We start from the raw sequence: 19284 nt of genomic DNA on the forward strand, positions 1-19284 counted from the left end.
TCCAGCTGTGGTTATTTTTTAAACTTATTTATTTTTATTTCATGTGCACAGGCATGTTGCCTACACATGTGTCTCTACAGGGAACACAGGACTGAAACTGCAAGGTCGTGTCTGCTGCCGCTTTGAGAGAACCGGTGAGAAGAGCATGGACTAGAATCGTGGCAATGGGAGTTTACAGGCTACAGAACTAGCTCAGTGGATACATACATACACCATACATTATACATACATACATCATACAAACACACACACACATACACAATACATTCACACATACATAATACCCATAAATATACATCCTACACACACACATACACACACACACACACACACACACACACACTTCCACATATATGAATGTATATATGCCGGTAAACATTCATATCAAAAAAGTAAGTGCTTGAAAAGAAAAAAAAAAAAAAAAAAAAAAAAGGCATGTGCCCCCATCACCAGGATCTAAGATGACTGTTTTTTGTTTTGATTTTTTGTTTGTTTTTTTATTTGCTTTTTGTTTTGTTTTTTTGTTGTTTTTTAAGGTAGGGTGTCTCTGGCTATTTTGGAACTCGCTTTGTAGGCCAGGTTGGCCTGGAACTCAGAGATCCACCTGCCTCTGCCTCCCAAGTGCTGGCCTTAAACGCCACCACCACCCAGCAAAATGGCTGTTTTTAAAATAAATTAATTTAAAATATCTACTTTAGATCCATAAGCTAATGAACTATAAACTAATAGCCAAGGTAAGGAAAACAACTATTCTAGGTTTCTTTACTTGTGTGAGTGCAGTGCTAGAACTTGGGGCTTTTTACGTTAGGCAATCTCCCACTAAAATAATCTTTCTTGTCTCAAAGTTCTAGTAGCTAGAAGAAGGAAAAAACTTCCTGAGGGATAGTGGTACCCTCAATATACAATATTGTTCTTAAAGGTGTTAGAATAGTCTAAATTTAATCTACTGTAAAGATATATATAAACACTTACTATTCTATCGCACTAATAAGAAATAATTACCTGCATTGCTGGACCTCAGGGTAAGTTAACATGGATGAAAGAAGAGTCATAATACTATTTGTTGAAGCTGTTAGATCATCTAATTCCAGGAGAGAATCCCATAAAGTATTTATAATAGAGGGTACCTGTAATATCAAATTTTAAGAAAAGTTATCACTTACACACAAAACAAATTCATAAATCCTACCAAATTATATCCAAAGGGTCACTAACGAGTCAGCCAAATATATAATTCCAATGAATTTGGAAAATGTCACCTTTAAGTATCATCAAGGAAAAGACACTACTTGCCATTAACAATTCTCTACCCTCTTTTCAACACCGTTCCACTCTTATGATTTTCTCTCTAAGAAGAGTTTTACTGGGCAGGGTAACTTCAGGGAATTTAAGTTATATAAACAATCATGAAAATACAAGTTTAGTTTTTGAGCTCATAAAATAATGCTTTTAACATCATATGTAGCTAATATTTAATAGTCTCTTAACAATGAGATCAGGTTAAAATCCTAAGAAATAAAATCAAAATTAAAATTTAACATCTTTAAACATAAGGAGAGAATTTAAGATGAAATAGCTGTTTCTTTTTCAAGGAACTTCTGTATATTGTGTACCAATCAATACACAACACATAATCAAGCTTGCATGCATCAGAGGAATATTAGAGACAAGAGAATTTTTATAAAAGGTGTAGGAGATAAAATAACAAGAACTCAATGTTTTTTCTACTATTCCATACCAAATGTAAACATGTACCATAGGAAGAAAATGCTGAAAAACTTAATATACCTTTTGTGTCTGAAGGTACACCAGGCTTTCTACTACAGGCACTAAGGATGCTGCAGCAACAGCTCTGACATCATCATCAAGGTCCTGGAGTCCTTCGATTATTCGAGTTAAAACTTTAGGCAATAAAGTATTAATTACATCCTGCAAAATAGTACATCAAAACAGGCTAATTTTCTATGGTGTAATTACTGCGTTCAAACATCTCTATTGACTTTGAACATATATCCCAGTAATTTTGTAATGGAAAAGAAACACAAACAGAAGTTAGCAGAAGCTTACATAAATAATTACACTAGAGAAAGATTCCAAATACTTATTAAAAGCTATCAAGTACTGGGGCTGGAGAAAGCTTAGGGGTGAAGAGCACTGGCTGCTCTTCCAAAGGACCCAAGTTCAATTCCCAGCACCCACATAGCAGCTTACAACTATCTATAACTCCAGTTCCAAGGTACCCCCTCTTCTCACATAGACACACATGCAGCCAAAACACCAAAGCACATAAAATAAAAAATAAACTAATTTTTAAAAAAAAGCTATCAAGTATTATAGAGGCTGGTCATGATTGTATACACCTTTAATCCCGGTATCTGTGAGCTCTAGGCCAGCCAGGACTACATAAAACCATATCAAACAAAACAAAAGATTATTAGCTAGGTGGTGCACGCCTTTAATTCCAGCACTAAGGCAGAGGCAGGCAGATCTCTGTGAGTTCAAGCCATTCTGAGCTACACAGACAAACCCTGTTTTGAATAAGAAAAAAAAAATCAAGTACTTTATTACTGGATGTAACTTAAATATCAGAACCGTTCCTAGCAATACTATAAATGCTGTATGTGGACATAAAGGTGGATCTCTGCAAGTTCAAGGCCAGTCTGATCTACAGAACAAGTTACAAGATAGCCTTCCTCAAAAAACAAACAACAACAACAAAAAAATAAATTGGTTTTGAGGAACTGGGTAGTGAAACAGCTTGCTCTACTAGCATGGAGATCTGAGTTCAAATCCCCACACCAACATTGCCAGATGCTATGGGATGATCTTTCTGTATACTTTATGTATTCCTCTAATTGGTTAATAATGAAAGCTATTCAGCCAATAGCCAGACATGTTAAGGTTAGGCAGAACAATCAAACTGAGAACTCAGATGAGGAGCGGGGGAAGTCAAGAGAGATGCCAGCCAACGGCTGAACAAGCAGGTGTGCAGATAATGAGGTAACAAGCCTTGAGCCACCTGGCAAAACAGAGAGAAATACTGGTTAATTTAAATGTGAGAGCTAGTAATAAGCCTGAGCTTTTGATTGAGCATTAATAACATAAGCCTCTAAGTAATTATTTGGAAAAGGCTACAGGACAGAGCAGGACAAAAAACTTTCGTTTGTAGGCAGCACTGTTAGGGACAGACAGAGGGCTCCCAAGAAATTGCTGGCTAAGACAGTCAAAGAGATAGTATTCCAGTTCAGTAAGAAATCCTTCCTGTCGCGGCATTAGGTGATAAGTAAGACTCTAGTATATCCGTGGTATCTGTGATCAATGATACACTATTCACAGTAGCCAAAATATAGAACCAATCTGGACATTCATCAACATATGAGTAAGTGACAAAAATATGGTACCCAAACAAATTTAGAAAAAACTTATCTGGCCATAAGGAAGAATGAAAGTGTGACAACCTCAGAAAAATGGATAGACTTGGAAATCATTATACTAAGCAAACTAAGCCAGACTCTGATAGACAAATATCAAATGTTTTCTCTGATATGAAGGCTACAATAAGAGGAAGGGGTGCCCTTACACTCACAAGACCACACCAATAGAAAGAGGACTATGAGAGGAGGACTAAGGTGAAATGAGAAAAGGAAATGAAACATCTGTGTCATAAAAACAAAAGGGGGAATTATTTGAGATGAGGGAAAAAACATAAAGAGAATAACAATACATATATAAATACATCATACATACATACGTACATACGTACGTACGTACGTGGGGATCAGGCTTCAGGGAAAGGATAACAGGACCAAGAAGATGGCAAAAAGAAGCACCTGGAACAGTCAGAGCAGGCCAAAGACACGATGAGGGAGACAAGGCTTCAGGCAGAGATAAAGAGTAGCAGAAGAATCTCAGGAAGCTAAAAACCAAGGCCATGGGGAAGGACCCCTATGTCAGAGGTAGGATTATAAAATCTGGCAAAAAGTAAACTGTCCCTTGTAACTGAGCTGATGGTGAGCCCTTTCCATTCCTATTTAAACATCTGAATTCCCTGCAGTAATATCTTTAGTCACCTATAGCTAGAATAAAGTGTTATCCCAGAGCCTGTTACATTCTGTAATTAACTTATGAAAATACCAAAATGAGACCCAATTCTTTGTACATTAGCCAAGTATTAACTTAAAATTTATGAAAACAAAAAAGAGGAACAAATGCTTCTCAGGAGATGAGTCAGCTTATTAGTCAGACAAGTGATAAATAAAAGTCTTTTTTTTTTTTTTTTTTGGTCTTTTTAAACAGGGTTTTTGTCTTTTTGAGACAGGGTTTCTCTGTGTAATACCCCTGGTTGTCCTGGAACTCACTCTACCAGGATGGCCTCAAACTCACAGAGATCCACCTGACTCTGCCTCCCCAGTGCTACTAGGATTCAAAAGGCGTGCACACGCCACCATGACAGCTTAAAAGTCATTTTTAAAAAACTAGTCTTTCAGGATAAAGTCTTCCCCAGGGAAAAACATATTAATTGGTTATCCAATATCAAATGGTCAGCCCTGAATACATACAAGTAACATTAATAATATGGACCAAGCAAGTTTATTTAGAAATGTGTATACATATACATATAGGCATGCAATAACAATTAATGAAAAAACTGAGTTTGGGCCAGGCGGTGGTGGCACATGCCTTTAATCCCAGCACTCGGGAGGCAGAGGCAGGCGGATCTCTGTGAGTTCGAGGCCAGTCTGGTCTACAGAGCGAGTTCCAGGACAGCCTCCAAAACAATACAGAGAAACCCTGTCTCAAAAAAAGAAAAAACGAAAAAACTGAGTTTGGAAGAGAGCAAGGAGGGGTATGTGGAGGAGTTGGAAGGAAGAAAGGGCAGCGAGAAATGCTGTAATCATAATCTGTTTAAGATTTATTTATTATGTATACACTGTTCTGCCTGAAAGCCAGAAGAGGGCACCAGACCTCATTATAGATGGTTGTGAGCCACCATGCGGTTGCTGGGAATTGAACTCAGGATTTCTGGAAGGGCGGCCAGTGTTCTTAACCCCTGTAATTATAATCTTAAAAAGTAAATTAAAAAAATTATTCTTATTATGAAATACGCACAGCTTTTCAAACACTAGGAAGGCATTTTTTATTCTGTTTTCTTTTTTACAATTTTTTAAAATTAATTTTTATTTAAATTTAAAACAATCTTATTTTACATATCAATCTCAGCTCCTTCTCCCTCCTGACCTCACGCTCCCCCCTCTATCCCCCCATCCCACCCCCATCCATTCCTCAGGAAGGGTGAGGCCTCCCATGGGGGATCATCAAAGTCTATCACATCATTTGGGGCAGGACCTAGGCCCTCCCCCATGTATCTTCATTCTGTTTTCTACAGAAGCTCTAAGAGAAAAAAAGGTTGTATTTGAAGATTTGATAGTTGGGTTGCAAGAATTAAAGAGGCTGAGAAAAGCAAGTAACAAAGCAGAAAGGGTAAACAAAGAAGTAGAAAGCTGGGCTTTTGGGCAGAAATCACAAGGTAATATTTTATTGCTGGCCATTTAAAATAACAAAAGAAAAAGACAACCTTTAAAGTAACTTTAGAGTCTTTCAGGGATAGGAAGGGAGGTTTCATTCTTGGACTAATAAGCAAGAGAACAGAAGAATATTTAATTCAAAGCATCAAAAAAAAAAAGATAATCTCATAAGATCCTGTCAATGTTGGCTAGTTCTAGAAAGCATTCAGGAAATGACACACTGGTAAGTAAAGGTTCAGCACTTGTTTCTCTGCAGCTCCTCGTTTATTTCATTACTTCTTTTTCTTTTCTAAAGGTAAGGTCTCATGTGCATCCCAGGCTATACTGTAACTAAGGGTGACCTTGAACTTCTGATCCTTTTGCCTCTGTCTATAAAAAACTGGGATAAGGCCTTTGAAGCATACAGGTTTGACTCCAAGCACTAGGTTTACAGGCCTGGGATACTATGCCACTTCCTTTTATCATTTTAGCATTCAACTTTGTAAAAGATTTATGGGTCATAAATTAAAAAAGCTTTTGAGTCCACATAGGAACCCAGATGCTAACCATGACATGTTAACGAGTATATCAAAACTTTCAGTAAACTGTGGAGAGAACATTAATACTCATCAGTAGACCACACACACACACACACACACACACACACACACACACACACACACACACACACACACACACACACGTTTTTAATCCTGGGTGAAGCCTGAAAACACAACAAACACTGGATTATAAGACACTCTATTAAAACAAACAAACAAACAAAAAATGATACGCCATATAGTTTTGACTTTTGGTATTAAACCTAATTAGTTGTACAATCTTAAACAAGACTTCTAACTTTTAGAACTTGTTTTCCTATATGTAAACAGTAAAGTACCTGTATTTTCTTTTTCTAAGCATTCTTACAAAAAATAAAGAAAAACACTGATGAATAAGGTAAAAAGTACATGATGTGTGGATTGCTTGCTTTGACGGTTGCTGTAAGTTTCCTAGGATGGGTTTCCTATTTCTTCTGCACATGTTTCTCCTGCATAACTTACAGACTTCAGACCATGAGTTTAAACAATTAAAGAAACTATGAAATGCACTGAATTAGTTACAACAAACAATGTTAACTAAACCTCCTTTGATTTCTCTGTAAAATGCTAATAGCATCACCTATTTCTGTGATACTTTCTCAAGAAGGCAATTGAGCCTGTCATGACGACACACACCTGTAATCTCAGACCCCAAGAGGCAGAAGCAGAACCGCCTCTGCAATTTTGAGGTCCACCTGGATCTATACAGCAAGCTCCAGGCCAGGTGAAGCTACATGCCTAGATCATAAAACAAAGGAGCAAACAAACAATCAAGCATAGCCATCACAACAAACAAAGCACCTAAGACTGGAAAAGCCCTCACATGCACTTTCAAAAACTGAGTTATTTACCTGACGAACTGCCAGAGCGTATTTTATTCCCAGCAGGCCACCATGTCTAACTTCCCACTGTTCTTGGGTCAGTAATTTCAGAAGCACATCCACAGTCTTATGAACTCCTGCTTCGTTCATGTGCTTTAAAACCACACCTAATGTTTGAGCACAAGTTTCACGAACTGGTGCTACAACCTACAGAACAGAAAAAAAGTCATATGCAGAAAATTTACTTATGCAGAATTTACAATCTGGGCAAAGCTTCACTAGGAAGATACTTACTTCATCAGAAACAAAGTCTCCAAATCTGTCCAAGGCAAAAACACAGAGGAGTCTAATGACTAAGTCCTCCAACCACTCTTGATGCTGCTGAATCATCTATTAAGATACAATCATTTTTAATAATAGGTAAAAATCAACTCTGTACTAGAAGTATAATGGAGGAGTTAGGTTCAAAAACACAATACTGGGACAGACTATCTTAGCAGAATAAACAGTTACCAAACTGTGGAAGAATTCCATATACCCTCTTTAGATGTAGCCATGTCCTCTATATATTCAGAGACACTATATCAAAATGCATGGTTCTAGTATGTTACCTGTACTCTTAAAATTAATTATAAACTGGGCACCCAGGAAGCAAAGGCAGAGGCAGACAGATCTCTGTGAGCTCCAGGCAAGATAGGTACAGGGAGTCCCAGGCTAGCTAGGGCTAAATAGTGAGGCTGTTTCAAATACCCCCCACCTCCAAGAAAACAAAGGGAAAAGCATTACTTTAGATTACTGTGTATCAAGTCTTCGGGTATCTATGCTGTCTCAGTGTCTCTTCCTACAGATGTTGCTCTGGGACCATTACCATTTTGTTCACCTCACTCTGCTCTCTACTGCATTATATCCTGCTCAAACGCTCCTTTCTGCAATTTATCTACTCCAGTGTTTCTGAATATCTCTGTTCCCTAGACTTATCTATGACTACAAACTTGTATCTTTCTTACTTTTTTTTTCTTACCTTTACACAGTACTTCCGCTTACCTTGTACCCCTACTTTATGGTATGTAACTTTTGTTACTTCCCCCTAAGTTGGAAACAGAGACTGACTAAGTCATAATTTTAATTCACTTACCTCTTCTAAAGTGCTGTCTCCCATTTTACCACCACTTTTCCCATGAGCTTTAAGAATTTCTCTAAGTCCAGTACCTGCCCCATGTCGAACCTAAAAAAACACAGGAAGCAAGTATCAGAGGTCAAAAGTTAAAGAAGTCAAGTTTAATTTTTCTTTAATATGAAAATGTTTCCCAGTCAGCACTGATGTTACAGAAATATCTATTAAAATGTAATTATGTATGTCTGCCTGCCTTCCTGCTTTCCTTACTTCCTTTTGAGACAATGTTTTACTTTGTAACCCTAATTGATCTGAAAGCTGCTATGTATACAAGGATGGCCAAAAACTCACAAAGATTGATCTGATTCTGCTTCCCTAGTGCTGAGATTAAAGGCTGTGCTACCACACTTGGCCTATAATCATGCTTTTTTTTTTTTTTTTTTTTTTTTGGTTTTTTGAGACAGGGTTTCTCTGTGGCTTTGGAGGCTGTCCTGGAACTAGCTCTTGTAGACCAGGCTGGCCTCGAACTCACAGAGATCCGCCTGCCTCTGCCTCCCGAGTGCTGGGATTAAAGGTGTGCGCCACCAACGCCCGGCCAATCATGCTTTTAATATGCATTTTGTACTAAGATACACAGAAAGTATCTCCTCTCCCTCTCCTCCCTCTTCCTCTCTCTCTCTCTCTTCTCTCTCTCTTCCATGCTGATAACACCCAGGCAGAATCTCATACATGCTAAGAAAGTGCTATACAAATGAGCTACATCCCTAGGTCCCAAAGCCTCGTTTGTTAATTCAAGGGCTAACTAAAGATTTGAGATAACCAACTAATAATTCAACCAAGGGCTTCATTTCACTTGTTCTACATAATGGGATATATCTGAATTTTTTTTTAAAGAAATACTTTGGAGGTTAAATTACTTATGAAACTGGTTTGAAAACAACTACCTTGTCAACAGCCATATCACTCTGGATGTGTCCAATTTCAAAAACTGTTTTTGTTTTGATGGTGGGAGTGATCTTTAGGTTTGAGCTCAGGGCCTTGTCTATGACACACACAGGCTTCTGTACTGCTAAAATACACACCCAGGCACTGAAATTACTATTTCTGGCAAATCAAAAAGAACTGTCCAACTGTAGGCATGATATAGTGGTAAACACTTGTAATCCTAGAGCTCAGGAGGCTGAGTCAAGAATGTCACAAGTTCAAAGCCAGACTGAACCACAATGGGACTGCCACCCTAATCCCCAAAAGCTGTCCATTTTCAATGAAAACTAATTTTTTACTATCTATGAGAAAAATACAATTTTTTATGGTAGCCAAAAGAAAAAAAAAGAATGAGAAATGAACTATTTGCTTCAGAACATAATTTAAAGGATGAGAAAAGTATAAAAAAAAAATCTAGCCGGGCGTTGGTGGCACACGCCTTTAATCCCAGCACTCGGGAGGCAGACGCAGGCGGATCTCTGTGAGTTCGAGACCAGCCTGGACTACCAAGCGAATTCCAGGACAGCCTCCAAAGCCACAGAGAAACCCTGTCTCGAAAAACCAAAAAAAAAAAAAAAAAGTCTAGCCAGGCGGTGGTGGCAGGCACAAGCCTTTAATCCCAGCAATCGAGAGGCAGAGACAGGCGGATCTTTGTGAGTGGAGACCAGCCTGGACTACAAAAGCTAGTTCCAGGACAGCCTCCAAAGCCACAGAGAAACCCTGTCTGGGGGGAGCGGGGGGGACTAAAAATTTCTACTTAGAAGTCAAACCTTGTGTGGTGGAGTACACTTTTAATCCTGGCACCCAGGAGGCAGAGGTAGAGGAACCTCTGTGAGTTCAAAGTCAGCAGGAGACCCTGTTTCAACCTTACCCCCACCATACACACAAAAGAGACAATAAAACTATATGATATGCCCTATGTCCTAAGAGAGATACAAGGGGAAAATAGGAATCTTAGCAAATTTTCTATCCTTGGTATTGTTTCCTTTAACACTAAACAGAACTCAGAGGAAGATGCTTTACCTCCCAGGAGGGATTAAAAAGGTCATTGCAAAGTTCTTCACAGAAGCTTTCCAAAGGCCATTCATTTGTCTAAATAAGAAAGATAAAATTAGTACTAGATCAAAGCTCTACACTAAGAATTTAAGAAATTCAATAAACTGTGTTTATTTGCAGCATTAGCAATAACAACAAAGCTTTAAAATTTTTAAATGTTTTACTAATAAAGTGTTAAGACATTTATTAATACATTTCTCTTGGTTGACAAATAACATAATATTCTCAATGTATACATTTAAGAAACGGGCTGGAGAGATGGTTCGGTAGTTAAAAACACTGGCTGCTTTTCTAGAGAGCCCAAGTTCAATTCCCAGCACTCACATGGCAGTTCACAACTGTCTATAACTCCAGTTTCAGAGGTTCTGACAGCCTGTTCTAAACTCCATGAAACCAGTCATGCAACTAGTGCATGGACATACATGCAGCAAAATATTCGCACAAATAATAATAATTAAGATAAAAAGAAAGTTATAAACAATTTCAATATACCTCCTCAATTAAAGAAGAACTTTCTGGAACATTATCAATCAAGACTTTGGAATCATTTGCAGTTTGATTAATAACAACATTTGCTACTTTCCGTCTCTTTTCTTCTGGCTCTCCATCAGTGCTATCATTGCTAAAAGAGAAGTTACCAATTTTAAAGCAAATTAAGGAAAATATGAATGATTCATAACACAATGAATACAATAATTTTGCTTATGTAGTTTCCTTTGAAAACCTTATGTGTTGGGCTGGAGAGATGGCTCACTGGTTAAGAGCACTGACTGCTCTTTCAGAGGACCTGGATTCAATTCCCAGCACCCACATGGCAGCTCACAACTGTCTCTAATTCCAGTTCCAGGGGACCCAACACCCGTGGCAAAACACCAAAGCACATGAAATAAAAATAATTTAAAACAAACAAAACAAAAACTTATGTGCCAATTAAAATAACACATTAGTATTTTTGAACAAAATATATCCCACTATTCTCTAAGTTGGTGAATCCTTTCTTTCAAATTGAATCTCAAGTCTAACATTCTTTTAGCTCTATAAGTAGTTCCCTTTAATGTTAAACCCTTCTAAATCAACAACTTAATCTAGCATGACATTAACGTTTTAGGCTTTTGCAACCTAGAGAAAACAAATAGGCCAAGTAATATGATATATGATTATTAGTCAAAAGAATATAATTAAAATATGTTGTATGAAATTTTTTTAAAAAATTTAAAAGTATACAGAAATGGCCACTGATAAAAAGTATGCAGAAAATTTGAGAAAAGTACTGTCTTATAACTTGAAAAAAAAATACAAAGGCTAGCCTAATGATAAATATTAAAAGCAGAAAGACAGCTGGGCATTGATTTTGCACGCCTTTAATTCCAGCACTTGGGAGGCAGAGGCAGGGAAATCTCTGTGAGTTCCTCGAGGCCAGCCTGGTCTACAGAGTGAGTTCCAGGATAGTCTCCAAAACAGTACAGAGAAACCCTGTCTCGGGGGGAAAAAAAAGCGGAAAGACATTTATTTAATGAGCTCAAGGTCAGCATGGCCAACAAACCAACAACAACAACAAAAACAAAACTACCTTTATATGTCATTAAAAGAATTGAAAAGGCCAGGCATTGGTGGCAGATGCCTTTAATCCCAACACTCAGGAGGATCTCTGTGAGTTCAAGGCCAGAACGGTCTATGAAGAAAGTTCCAAGACAACCAGACTGTTACACAGAGAAATCTTATCTTGAAAAACCAAAAAAAGAAAAGAATTGAAAAAGTAATGTCGCCGGGCGGTGGTGGCGCACGCCTTTAATGCCAGCACTCGGGAGGCAGAGGCAGGCGGATCTCTGTGAATTCGAGGCTGGGCTGGACCGATAGCCTCCAAAACAATACAGAGAAACCCTGTCTCGAAAAACCAAAAAAAAAAAAAAAAAAAAAAAAAAAAAGTAATGTCGTTTAAAGTATAGTCTTACTTTCTCTGAATTTTTCTCCTCTTACATCATTTTGTTTTTATTTCTTGTTTGTTTTTTGAGACAGGATTTCTCTGCATAGCCCTGGCTGTCCTGGAACTAGCTCTGTAGACCAGGCAAGCTAGCCTCAAACTCAGAGTTCAGCCTGCCTCTGCCTCCCAATACTAGGATTAAAGGTGTGTGTGCAACACTAGGCCCAGTGCTCAGTCTCTGCATCTTAATATTGTAAAAAGGACTGAAGACTCCGTCACCTTACCCTGTTCTTTCCTATCAGGCTACGCTGGTAAGTCACCACAGAACTTGCATAATTCTACTTCCAGATATTTGCTTTTATGATTGCATTTGGAATGTCTCTTTCTAGAAAGTTTCTTAAGAGCCAGCACCCTTCTTTCAGATCTCTATTCTAATCTCTGTGAAGGCCTTCTAGACCATCCAATCAAAAATTTCCAACTGTTTCCTAGTTTCCCCAGCTGTGGTGGGTTGAATAAGAATGGCCCCATAGGCTCACATATTTGAATGCTTAGTAACCAGTGAATGGCACTATTTGAGAAGGGTTTGGAGGTGGGCCATGTTGGAGGAAGTATGCCACTGGTAGGTGGGGTTTGAGGTTTCAAAAGCCCATGCCAAAGCACTCACATATATAAAATATATGAAACAAATCTTTAAAAAAAAAAAACTCAAGCATAGATTTCTATCAAATAGGTTTATTATTCATCTGTTTGTGTTTAACTCTTAAATACTGCAAACCCTTTTTAGCTTCATCTGAATTCAAAGAACAAAAGTATTATCATCTATAACATAGTCCTAATTTTACAATACTTGTAATATTTACTGATACATAACTCAAACATTTATTGCATACCATTAGAGCTTGGTTTAACAGACACAAGGGGCCCACAAATCTATAATTTAACAAGCACTTTCTGAAAGATGTAGTTTTGAACTAGCTACCCTTTGAGGACAGATAACACTTTCATTGATTCAAGTAAATAAGACAATTGCTCTACTTTAGAATTCTTTTCTACAAAAAGATTAACCAAGCAAGTCTAGATTATCACCAACTATTTAGCATAGTCCCTAACTGAAGAACAGAGGATAACACAATGACAGTACTTTAACTTAACAAGTCTATCATCTTGTCTGGTGATCCTCAGATCAGCTCTCTGAATTCATTCTCTAATGTTCTCCATTTGGTACACTTCAGCCATCCTGCCTATCCTATAGTAAAGATATTTAAACTCCCTGTGACTGGAATGCTCTTCCCTTGTAGGTCTTCAGTCTTCCTGTGAGGATGAAAATCACTAAGCAAAAAATATAAAAACAAAAATTCTACTCCTATACATTTTTCTGCAGAAACAATCTCATTCCCCAGTAACAATAAATACTCTGCCCTGAGTAAACAATCCAAACAGTACTATTATCTGAATAAATATCATCGAAATTTTCATTTGTAAATCAAGCACAATTACTGTTTCAAGTGACTAAACAAAAAGATTACTACCTCTTCTCATTGGTTTCCACTGCATCCCTGGATCTCTGTTTTGCAAATAACTTGGCCATTCTTTTAGCTTTGTTCCTCTGTCTATTACTCATTCCTGCTCGGAATTCTGAATCTATCAATTCAGCTGCCTGGAGAGTCTAAAAGAATAAAACAAGGAGTTTAAACTGTCAGAAATTAAAACAAATACCTACAGTTTCAATCTTAGGAAAGAAATAAGTATATAAATTTTAATATATAAAGACTAAACATTGCTTTTGATGATATTATACTATTATGTTATATGGCTGTATCATGACTTTACTCTCAAACCAAGCATGCTGGAACACTTAAAATCCCAACACTTGGAGGATGGAGGAAGATGAGAAGGCCAGGGCTATCTAGTAAGGCCTTGTCTCAAAATCAAAAATGGCGGGCCTTTAATCCCAGTAGAGGGAATATCTGAGTTCGAGGTCAGGCTGGTCTACCTACTGAGTTCCAGGGCAGCCAGGGTCTACCTATTGAGTTCCAGGACAACCAGGAACAGATCCTATCCCAAAAAATAATTAATTTAAACTTTCAAGAAAAAATCTTTCTTAATTATCCCAACAAATTAAGTCTTGTTTCAAACTTTTTTGAACTACAGGTATGGCATAAACAAATAATCCTAACAAAGAGGGGGTTTCTGAAGAGCTGAAACTTCAAAATAATAATACCATCAGAAGTTATGAAAATAAAATTCTCAATAAAAGGAACCAATGCTTATCATGTGGGGAAAAGGGTTATTGCCTTAAGTGGCCAACTGGTCCAGTGCTGTCATCAGCTTAGCCACAGGACCCTTTCATCTCAGCCACTTCCTGCTCCTTTTGATCTTTTTCTACTCAGTGTGTAATAAGCAAATAATAAGTGCTCGTCTACTCAGGAGGCCGATGCAGGAGGATAAGTCCAGAAATTTGGGCCTGAGCAACATAGGAAGAATCCCAGCACCTTGGAGGCAGAGGCAGAAGTATCATAGGTGGGAGAGGCAAGAGACACAGACCAGAAAGATATATTGTGTTTATATAACAATGTATTTATTTATTTTGGTTTTTCAAGACAGGGCTTCTCTGTATTGTTTTGGAGGCTGTCCTGGAACTCACTTTGTAGATCAGGCTGGCCTGGAACTCAGAGATCCGCCTGCCCCTGCCTCCCGAGTGCTGGAATAAAAGTCATGCGCCACAACGCCTGGCTAACAAAAATTATTTTTAAAATTCATTTCTGAAGCCAGGCAATGGTTGGACAACCTTTTGATCCCAGCACTCTGGAGACAGGCAGATCTCTGTGAATTTGAGGTCAGCCTGGTCTACAGATCGAATTCCAGCACAGCCACGGACGGGGGCAGGGAGAGCAGCAAAGAAAAAGAAATTCTTTTCTGTATCTATCCTAGGAAGTACCTGAAATTGTAACCACACCAGAAAGGATTACTAGTATGGGTGCTATGTTGAGGTCTTGGAACTGGGAACCACTGGCACATGACAATGTAGCTATAGCATATAGCAACAAAAACCTTAAAGAAATTTCCCTTAAGTGGCTTCAATATGCAAGAACAACCCGTTAGGACCAAAATCTCCCCGACAAGTCTTACCCTATAGCTCAAGCTAGCCTAGAATTCATCATGTAACCCAGGCTGGCTTCTGCCTCCAGAGTTAGGGGATTATAGACACGCACCACTGTACCACTTGCATAACAAATGAAGTAAATCCTTTGGGCTGTTTCTTGCAATCAAACAACTCAATGTTTTACCTACAGATTGTTTGTTTACAAGAGCTGCTGAAGCTGGGGTGTAATCCAAATCTTCATCATTGAAGAGTTCTTCAGTACTCATTCCAATGGCTTCTCCCATATTAAGTCCAAGTTTCTTCTGTAATAATTTCCGTTGACGTGCTATTCTCTCTTTAGGATCCACTTCACCTGTAAACACAAAAGAAATACATTCCCTCCAAATCAGTTAGGGAAGTTTTTCCTATGTGCACATCAGACTCCCACTATATTAAATAACACAAACTGACATTTGCTAGGTTAATTGCAAGTCTGTAATTCCAGCACTCAGAAAGCTAAGGCAGCAGTAGGGGACCAATCTAGGTTACAGAGTTGAGGTAAGTTTTGGAATGTCACCAGCAAAATATCAAATCCTTCGATGAAAAACAGTAAAACAGAATTATACCAAAAAGGTGGCATTTCAAAAATAAAAACTGAAGGAGCTGGAGAGATGGTTTCAGGGTTAAAAGCACTGGCTACTCTTCTAGAGGACCTACATTTGATTCTTAGTACCCACATGGCAGTTTATAACTGGTTGTAAACGCGGTTCTATGGGATTCAATGCTCCTTTCTGGTCTTCTCAGATAGCAGTTACACATATGGTGTACAGGTAAAACACCCATGTACATATAATAAAATATGTCTTTTTAATTTAATAAATAAGAGCCAGGTGTGGCAAAGCATACCTTTACTCTCAAGAGTCCAGGACAAAAGCAGACCTCTATGTTCCAAGCCAGCTAGGGCTACACAGTTAGACTCTGTCTCTGAATAAACTAACTTTTTAAAAATTAAAACTTAGAGGGCAGCCAGTCGGTGGTGGCGCACGCCTTTAATCCCAGCACTCGGGAGGCAGAGGCAGGCGGATCTCTGTGAGTTCGAGGCCAGGCTGGACCGACAGCCTCCAAAATAATACAGAGAAACCCTGTCTCATAAAACCAAAAAAAAAAAAAAAAAAAAGAAGTTGCCAACAAAACTTAGAGGGCTTGAGAGATGTGTAGGGGTGATCCCACAATACCAAGATGGCTCAGAGGTTAAGAGCACTGGCTGGTCTTACAGAGGTATTGAGTTCAATTCCCAGCAACCACATGATGGCTCACAAACATCTGTAATGAGATCTGGTTCCCTCTTCTGGTGTGTAGGCAGAGCACTGTATTAAATTTTTTCAAAAAATTAAAACTTGGGGGCTGGAGAGATGCCTCAATGGTTAAGAACGCTGCTGCTCTCCCACAGGTCCTGAGTTCGATTCCTAGCAACCACATGATAGCTCACAACCACCTATAGTGGGATCTGATGCCTTCTTCTGGCATAAAGTCAACTGAACACTCATATACATAAACCTAGTAAATCTTTTTAAAAAATTAAAATTGGTCTTAAAAGAGCTGTTTTTTATTTCAATATAAAAATACTTTCTTAGAAACAGCACTAGAAGGGAAGAGGCAAGTAGATCTCTTGTGATTTTTATGTTACCTTTGTCTGTATGTCTGTAGCAAGACCTTGTCTCAAAAAAACAAAAACACTAATTATCTCAGGGCAACTAAGATGGCTCAGTGGGTAAAGGGGTTGTTGAAAGTCTGGTGAGCTGAATCTGATCCCTGGCACCCACATGGTGAAAAAAAGAGAACTAACTCTTGCAAGCTGTTCTCTGACCTCCACAAGTGACCGTGGCATTTGCACACCCACCCACACACATACACAGACACGTAAGTAAAATGTAATTTAAACAAAACCAACAGTAGAACTAAAGAGTAGGCTCAGGATAGAAATATTTGCTGCTCTTCCAGAATTCTCAGCACTAAGTATCAAGTGGCTCACAATCACTTGTAACTCCAGATCCAAAAAAACAAAACTATAAGTTTATGCTTCTTGATTTTAAAACTTGCTAAAATAGTCAAGTGTTACATACCTTCAATCCCAGCACTTGGGAGGAGGCAGAGGCAGGAGGATCTCTGAGTTTTAGGCTAACAGAGAAACCCTGTCTCAAAAAACAAAAACACTTGCTAAAATAGAACATTAATCAGTCTTACAAATAGCAAGAGTTAAAGTTTAAAAAAAAACAAAACAAAACCTAGAACAATGCTCACTGGTAAACTCTTTGGAGTTTCTCACATATGACACACAGACACACAAACAATTGAAAAACACATAAACTGAACCTACCAAAACTATACTTCATGCTTCAAAGAACACCGTCAAGAAAATTAAAACAGCCATGTGGTGGTTTCCCACGCTTTAATCCCTGCACTTGAGAGGCAGAGGCAGAGCAGGAAGATCTCTGTGAGTTTGAGGTCAGCCTGGTCGATGGAGCAAGGTCCAGGACAGACTCCAAAGCTACACAGAGAAATTCTGCCTCAAAAAACCAAAAAAATCAAACCAAAGGAAGGAAGAAGGGAGAGAGGAGGGAGGGAGGGAGGGAGGGAGGGAGGGAGGGAGGGAGGGAGGGAGGGAGGGAGGGAGGGAGGGAGGGAGGGAAAGAAAAGAATTACTAGAGATAAACCTTGCCAGGTTAATGCTAGCACTTGGGAAGCAGAGGCATGAGGATCTCCGTGAGTTCAAGGTCAGCCTGGTCTACATACAGTGAGTTCGAGTACACCCAGGGCTACACAGAGAAACTCTGTCTTGAAAAAACAAAAAAGAATGCTGTATGTAGCCGGGCGATGGTGGTGCATGCCTTTAATCCCAGCACTTGGGAGGCAGAAGCAGGTGGATCTGTGTGTGTTCGAGGCCAGCCTCCAAAACAATACAGAGAAACCCTGTCTTGAAAAAAACAAAACAAAAAACAAAAAAGAATGCAGTATGTATTCACTTGTGTACTCCTTTGCTGAGCGGTGGTGGCTCAAGCCTTAAATCCAAGCACTTGAGAGGCAGAGGCAGATGGGCCTTTTAAGTTCGAGGTCAGCCTGTTTATCTATAGAGCTAGTTCCAGGACAGGTTCTAAAACTACACAAAGAAACCATGCCTCAGAAAAAACCATAAATAAACAAATAAATGAAAATTAAAGCAATAATTTAACTCAGTGACAGAGCATTAGCAAAATATGTGCAAGGCCTTAGGTTGGATCTCCAACTACACCATTAACAAAGAAAAAAAAGTCCAAAAAACAAAAAGGCAACCCACAGAATAAATAAATGAAATATGCAAGTAATATATCTGATACTTTTATCTAGAATATACAAAGAATGGTTCCAAGTCATAATAAAGGACAAATTTTAAAACGAACAAAGACCCTGAATAGGCATTTCTACCGAGAAGCTTTCCAAAGAAGAGATAAAAAATGGACAACAAATACATGAAAAGATGAAAGACATTCAATATCACTAGTCAGCTGGAAAGCACAAATTATAACCACAGACCTAACATTCATATTTGCTAGTGGGGCTAGCATCAAAAGTTAGATAAACTGTTGGCAAGTCTGTGGAGAAATTAGAATTCTCATACACTGCAGCTGGAATATAAAATGTAGGAGCCACTTTGTAAAACCTCATAGTTTCTCTACCAGAAAAGCATGGCTACTGTGACCCAGCTTCTACTCCTGGGAGAGATGAAAACATGTTCATACAAAAACTTGCAAATGAGTGAATTATACTAACTTATTCTTTTCAACATATATTTTTTATTTTTAATCATGTGTATGTGGGGGGCAATAAGCAGAGAAGGGGCACTACTAGATCCCCTGGAGTCATTGGTGGTTTGATCACCTGACGTGTGATCCTCTACAAGAACAACACACTTTAAATCAGTAAGCCACGTTCCCAGCCCTGACTGAAGCTTATTCTTAACAGCCAGAAACAACCCAAGGAGGAAAGGATAAATAAAATATGACATCCACAAAAGGGAGTATCATTTAGCCATAAAATAGGACTCTCTCATATCCTTAAGATGACTACTACCAAAAAATTGAAAATGGGGGCTGGAGATATGGCACCTGATATTAAGCCTCCTGAACCCTGGCCTGATAGCACACAATTATATAACCCCAGTGATGG

General features: G+C 38.5%; 1 protein-coding gene across 1 annotated transcript in view; it reads right to left on the bottom strand.

Moving 5' to 3' along the window:
• The window catches only part of Btaf1 (B-TFIID TATA-box binding protein associated factor 1), an 88859-nt gene that overhangs the window by 48087 nt on the left and 21488 nt on the right, over positions 1-19284 (bottom strand). Inside the window, exons 5-13 of the mRNA XM_040745067.1 lie at positions 15291-15454; positions 13529-13665; positions 10571-10700; positions 10046-10114; positions 8060-8149; positions 7219-7314; positions 6955-7131; positions 1789-1929; positions 1003-1127 (exon numbers count right to left, since the gene is read on the bottom strand). Coding sequence (XP_040601001.1) covers positions 1003-1127; positions 1789-1929; positions 6955-7131; positions 7219-7314; positions 8060-8149; positions 10046-10114; positions 10571-10700; positions 13529-13665; positions 15291-15454 — 1129 coding nt within the window. The remainder of the gene's footprint in view (positions 1-1002; positions 1128-1788; positions 1930-6954; positions 7132-7218; positions 7315-8059; positions 8150-10045; positions 10115-10570; positions 10701-13528; positions 13666-15290; positions 15455-19284) is intronic.

The sequence above is a fragment of the Mesocricetus auratus genome, unplaced genomic scaffold, assembly GCF_017639785.1.
Source record: "Mesocricetus auratus isolate SY011 unplaced genomic scaffold, BCM_Maur_2.0 Super-Scaffold_4256, whole genome shotgun sequence".
Lineage (NCBI taxonomy): Eukaryota > Metazoa > Chordata > Mammalia > Rodentia > Cricetidae > Mesocricetus > Mesocricetus auratus.